Consider the following 6591-nt stretch of genomic DNA (forward strand, 5'->3'; position numbering starts at 1 on the left):
GTTTCCTGATAATACACCATGCAAGGGGAAAAGTTTTTACTTTTTTTGAACTGGGAGAGAGATTGTAGTAGTACAGTGTTCACTAAGTTAAGTCAGTCACAGGCTAGAAGTCTCAGACTTGGGTGCATTAGCTGACAGTTTCTGTCATTGTACCCTAATAAAATATTAATTGTGATAAAAATGGTTTTGCTTGTCATTTGTTAATAAAAATGACTAAAAAAAACAGAAAACAAAAAAACTGAATAGACAACTGAAAATAATGACCTATTTCTATTTTGGCAAATGTTCATTTTTTTGGCAAAAAAAAAAAAAAAAAAAAAAAATAATAATTTTCTTATGGAATTTCTTTTACTATCCTTTACTTTATTAGGGTATTGTAAGAAATCTTCTATGTAATGAATAATGAAGTTCACCATGCTTTGTTTTTCATTCTAAAATGTTTTTTTTTGTTTTACATGAAAATCACTTACAAAGACTTAAAAATGCTAGGGATAAATAATGCACAGCAATTAGGATAAAGTGTTACAAGATTTTGTAAATCAATAAATAAAGAACTGCATTTTGGGATTTATGTTCTTTGGAAGTTCAATCCACTGTTGTGGTATACAGAGAATGCAGAAAAAAACTCCTGTAATTGTTTTTTGTTTTATTTACTTAGTACTGCTCTCTGGTTAAGAACTGCATTAATAAGCTGAAAATATGAATTTATTAAAGATTGATTCTTATATCATTCTTCTATATCTTTTATTAACTATCATAATCACCCCCAACCCCACTTTTTTTTTATCTTTAAAAAAAAAAAAAAAAAGAAATACTAATTTTTTTGCAACTTTGATGTATGAAAATTATTTTTTTTCCATTGCAGCCCAAACTTGTGGACTTGTTAGGAAAAGACAATTTCGATGAATATGCAGGAAAAATCTGGCAGCTGAAGTTTTGTGAAGAGTCTTTATATATGTCATAAAAATAATTCTACTTTTTGATGTATCTATTTTTTTATTTACTGGTATACATGTATGAGCTGTGATTGGTAAATTAAAAAACACAAATTTACTGTCAAGATGTTTGTTTCATTAAAATACTAGATCTGCTGAATATTTGTCTATTCAACAGAAGTAGAATATTTTGATTTTATATTTGATGCCTACGAAGGCAAACAGTTACAAAACAAAATTAAAATGATCTTAATTAACAAACTTATAGCTTCCTTCACTCCTTTAGTATGTTGAACCATTGGGGCTCCACACATGATCTGTCGACTATTATTCTCCATTCCTCTTGTCTTTTTGCTTTGAATAGAATCTCTTTCAATGACAGGCCTGTCCATTTTTTATTCTTGTCTTCCTATCGCTCTCTGTGTCTCTTCTTCTTTTTCCTGGTACTGTTCCCTGAAGGAAGGTCTTAGTGAGTCCTGAAGACCTTGTGATATGGCCTTAAAGCTTAGTTTGTGTTTTTTGACAGTGGTCAGCAGGTCATAGTGGGGCCAATTGCAATTGTGATTCTGTTTCGAATCTCCTCATCTGTGATGCGTCTTTGGTGCTGCTGTGGACTGAGCAATTCTGGCTAGTATTTGAGCTTTGGTTCCTTCATCTGATAGGATAGCTTGTTTAAAACTAATGTCAGTTGCTAGCTTTTCACCTTCTTTACTGATGTCTGTTTTAACACCAAATGTGTGGGTTAGTGGCTAGAACTGCCTGGCTACCTATCAGGGAGGTTTAAGTTTTGACTTCAGCTGAGTTGTCTTAGGTGAGTGCCTAAAGGCAGCATGGAAACATTCTCCCAGATACACCCCGTCCCCATCGGTCCACAAAAGAGATTAAACCAGAGCACAGTGAGATTGCTATAAGAATGAAAGTGTTTACTAAAGCAATTTTTAAAAAATCAATCTTGTTGCTTTATCTAAGAGTGTAAGTGCAGAGAATCATTTATACTGTTTTCATCTGACACAAACTGAGAGCATAATCTTGTTTAATGTTGACATTCATTAAAAATCAATGAATTAAAAATTTAAAAAAAAAAACAGAACTACATTTAGGCTACCATTATTTATATATATATATATATATATACAGGGCCGAACTTAGGCCACTGCAACCTATGCGGTCGTAGTGGGCCCCGCACTTTCATAGGCCCGCGCTAAGTCTAGGTGTAACTTATTAAATGAAAACATTAAAACTAATATATAACAGGTTTTCCGCAGCTTCCTTTGAAATGTCCTGAAAACTCATAAAAAATCTCTTGAAAAATAGACAAAAGCTTTTTTATTTTGGGGATAAAAAAAAATGGCATTGTAAAAACGAATGTATTTTCTAATACAAAATCTTAATCTTGACCTTATGATTATCTCGACCCAAACTGGGCCCCGCGCAATCCGTTTCGCATAGGGCCCCGCGATTGCTAGGACCGGTCCTGTATATACTGTCCAACTGTTGAATAAGAAGGCAAGTTTTGTTTGCCTATAGCTTTCAAAGTATGCAATTAATATTTTAGAAGCAGTAATACAGATCCTCTGTAATTGCATCAACCTTATAATATTTTTCCCAGTTAATGATACATAGACACTTCATGTTGAGCTTAGATCATATTTTAGTTGATGACAAGGGGGAATGCGGTGATGCTTCAAGAAAGTTCTGTGTTCTGAACACTACTCATGCAAACGGTACATGATATAGTCTGCAGAACGGAAGACCACCGCATCCCTAAACGACTCTTGTATGGCCAACTAAGCCAAGGAAAGCGCTCGCAAGGTGGTCAAAGAAAGCACTTCAGGGACACCCTCAAAACTTCTCTGAAGGCGTTCAGAGGCACCTGGACCAAGCACCTGGGAGACAGATGCACATGACAGAGCATCATGGCGTCGCGCTGTGAAAACTGGCGCACAGGTTGCTGAGGAAAAGAGAACAACGCTGGCAGAAGAAAAACTCCACAGGAGAAAAGCAAGGCAAACGACACTAGCTCCAGCTGGAATAACCTGCCCAGTGTGCGGCCGAACATTCCGGGCTCACATAGGTCTCACCAGCCACATGAGGAGGCATAAACCCCAGTGCATAAACCCCAGCCACCTGGATGACAAAGTGGTCATCATCGAACCACGATGGACGAACTATATATATAGAAGAGACAGGCTGTGTTCAATCGTTTTAAAAAAGCATTTGGGAATCTATATATAGAGCAAAGGTGTAAGTCAGATTCAAGAGTATTCATGATCAAGAGATTCATGCTTCACGATTCAGTCAGGTACAGGGAGTCCAGTGTGAAATCAGTCAAGAATAGTTGACAAGGTGGAGAGGCCAGCAGAGTTTATACAGCAGTATGGATATCTAGGTTGAAGCATTTGTTAAGTCAGTGTTACAAGTTGCCAATTGTACAGTATTGAATGCGAATTTATTAGACATTAAAGAGTTGCTTTTTATGGAACCTGATTTGTCAAGTTCTCTGAGTTGGTTGTGTAATAATGTGGTGCAGTGTTTGCAGAGAGCCTGATAGAGCTGTTATTGTCTAATATGAAATTGCAGTAACTGATACTAAAGACATTATATGGATTATGCCTTAAAAATACTCTTTTAAGAAATTTAACTAGAATGATCTCCGTACTTGACAGTTGTGTACTTCTAGTAAAGCATCAAAAATTATTTTCTTTTAAACAATATATAACTAAGAAGCTTAGTACTGTACATTAGTCAATGAAAGATAAAATCACTATAATAAAAATACATATTTTGGTGTGTATGTTAATGATGTCCCTTTTTATTTAAAGTATCTACATATCTTATCTTATATAATACAGATGTTACTTTAAAAAAAAAGATGATTACGTCCTACTACGCGTCCTATATATTATGCAATCGTCTGCAAATAATCAGACTTTTGTTCCTGAACTAATGCAATTTGGTAAATCGTTTATGTGAATTAAAAATAGTAGTGGACCCAAGACTGTTCCTTGTGGTACACATGAGTTTACTGTTAATGGTGTTGATTTAGAGCCATTTATTATTACAGTTTGTATCAGAAAATCCTTAATCCACTGATGCAATGGACCATCAATGCCAAAATATTTTATTTTTTTTAAGCAAACTATGGTGGTGAACTTTGTCGAAAGCCTTGGAAAAATCTAATAAGATAGCATCTATTTGCTCACAATTATCTAAACCAGTTATGCCCAAAATACTGCCCGCGGGCCACATCCAGAAAAGAGGAACAGATTATCTATAAATGCTATTTTCAAATCAAACTAGCATGTTATTGCAACATAAAAATAAGTTTAAACAATATAAAAATGTTAGGAGAGTAATCTCAGGATGCCGGACTCACTATTCAAGTAGAGAAGAAGAGGATGACGCTAGAGTGCATTGATCCCCTTTATGCTGAGCCAGATGACAAGATATTTCAAACAGAAATACCAAAACTAGAATACATCTTCAGGCAGCAAAGGTTAATTTTAAAGAAGCTAAAACTGGGAAGTACTTGCATTCTACAATTCGAATGAAATACCGATGGGACTTAAGGAACCTTTACCAGCCCTTTGATTAAACCTTCAACTGCTTCTTGCCAAATGCATGTCAACGTGATGTCTTGTGAAAGAAGCTTCTGAAAACTAAAGTTAATTAAGAACTATTAACTGAGAACTATTGAGACATGAATTTAAATCAAGCAGTTCTGTCCATTGAAATCGCAAAAGATATTGACTTTATTTTTTTAAAATAAGTTTTCAAGCTTGAGATCATGAAAAGTTCTTGCAACCTTTTTAATGTTACTTACTATTATTATTATGTACTGATCAATAAATTCGTCGTCGGCACAAAACTAGCCCTACAATGTTTAACTGTTTCCGTTAGGAGCTCTTCAAAGTCTACTATGGAAATCATGTTCAGTTGATGTTCAATATTTTTCTAATTTAAAATCATATGTTTTAAACTATGCAATAACTAATGATAAAATGTCAGAAACAATGAAATTTTAAAATAGAATCGAGACTCTTTTTAACATTCAGTAATAACTGTCAACGAATTTAGGTAATTAGCCCACTGCATTATGGCGTAACAAATAAACAATAAGTTTTTATTGGGAAGATTTGAGGGAAAAGCTGAAAAAAAAAGGGGGGGTTACATCCTGAACTTACCGTACCAGGTGACACCCACCCTAGTGACGCCACTGGGCGTGTCTACTAATGGTGTCACAAGTATGGTTGACCGCAAGAGTTATTCGAAAAGTTGTCGAATGAATGGAACCGATCCTATGTGACTTCAATGAATTCACCAACAAAATCTATGTTGCAAGGTGTTCAGTCAGGACCATTAGATGAGGATCGTGTCAAGTCTGGACCATGTGATAATAATCGTGTTCAGATCAAACAATGTTCGTCGTTTCGAAAAATCCATTTGCGCCAATGTTTCAAGTGCCCAGACAGAGCTGCAACTGAAACAGATTCAAATTACAAAGCCAGACATTGCTGCTCGAGAAATATCCAGTGATGCAGACAATTAAAATATACTCCGTGTTGCTTGCAGAAATAAAGCAAACGCTAAGGATAATCACAATAATTACAAACACTTGTTTGTGAGGACCTAATCGTAATAGAATACTAGATTCAGTGGTCCGAATTGGTGTCTCATATAAGCAGTCGGAGTTGGTTTATGATAAATTTCCCATGAATTAATGTAACTACAAGATTCATGGGTTTCTAATACAAATGGTTGCCTATTACCTTTTTTTTTAAAAAAACAACTTTTTTGTCTATGTGGCCAGCGACGCGAGCGTCGGAAATTAAAATGGCCCGCCGGCCGTATAAGGTTGAGCACCACTGATCTAAACCTTTTGAGAAATCACCAATTAGTCCTATTAGTAATGTGTTTCACATGATCTATAGTTCCTAAAGCCATGTTGGTATGGAGTAAGGACATTTTGTTTGTCTAAGTGGAAGACCAAAAGGAAATAGTAAAAGAAAGAAAAAGCATTAGTTTCACCTAAGTGATATAGAAAGCTGGTTCAAAAATAACCTTTGTAATCTCTAAAATGAACTGTACTAATAAGCTTTGCATTAACCTCCCAGATTCATGATAATAAACTGAAGAGATCAAAACATTGCCTTTAAAAAAGTTAATTATCACTGTAAAGTTATTGCAAATTATCTTGACTTCTTATTCTAATTTTTGATCCAATATTTTAAGAAAGAAACTATCAGTACTAAATGTGCCCATACATATTTTATTTATATTCCTATATTAGTTGACAAGCTTACAATGAATTTAAAGCATTGAGGAAGAGGTGCAAGGCTAGCTTCTGTTGTAATAGCGTTAAGTCAATTACAGTATCTGACAGTCTCAACTGCATTCATTGTTGAATTATCTTCAGACACATGATATCCTCAAAGGGAAAAGGATTTAGGGCTTAGATGTGCCACAGAATGTGAAGATTTTAAAGATGCTTTTCGAGCAAATAAAAATATTAAAATAGAAATAACAAAACAATACTTTCATTTCAAGCATTTATTTTCTAGTGTCACAAATTGTATAATGTATAAGAAAAAAAAATATCTTTAAAAAATTCACAACTTGTATACAAATTGTTATTAAAATATCTGAAACAACCAAT

At 34.5% G+C, this 6591-nt stretch overlaps 1 protein-coding gene across 1 annotated transcript in view; it reads left to right on the forward strand.

Moving 5' to 3' along the window:
* Positions 1-1054, forward strand: part of LOC106056555 (serine/threonine-protein kinase Nek4-like) — a 130670-nt gene extending 129616 nt beyond the window's left edge. Inside the window, 1 exon segment of the mRNA XM_013213354.2 lies at positions 866-1054. Within this exon segment, the coding sequence (XP_013068808.2) occupies positions 866-964 (99 nt within the window). The 3' untranslated portion in view covers positions 965-1054.
* The last annotated feature ends 5537 nt before the right edge of the window (positions 1055-6591 follow it).

This window comes from Biomphalaria glabrata, chromosome 4 (genome assembly GCF_947242115.1).
Source record: "Biomphalaria glabrata chromosome 4, xgBioGlab47.1, whole genome shotgun sequence".
Taxonomy (NCBI): domain Eukaryota; kingdom Metazoa; phylum Mollusca; class Gastropoda; family Planorbidae; genus Biomphalaria; species Biomphalaria glabrata.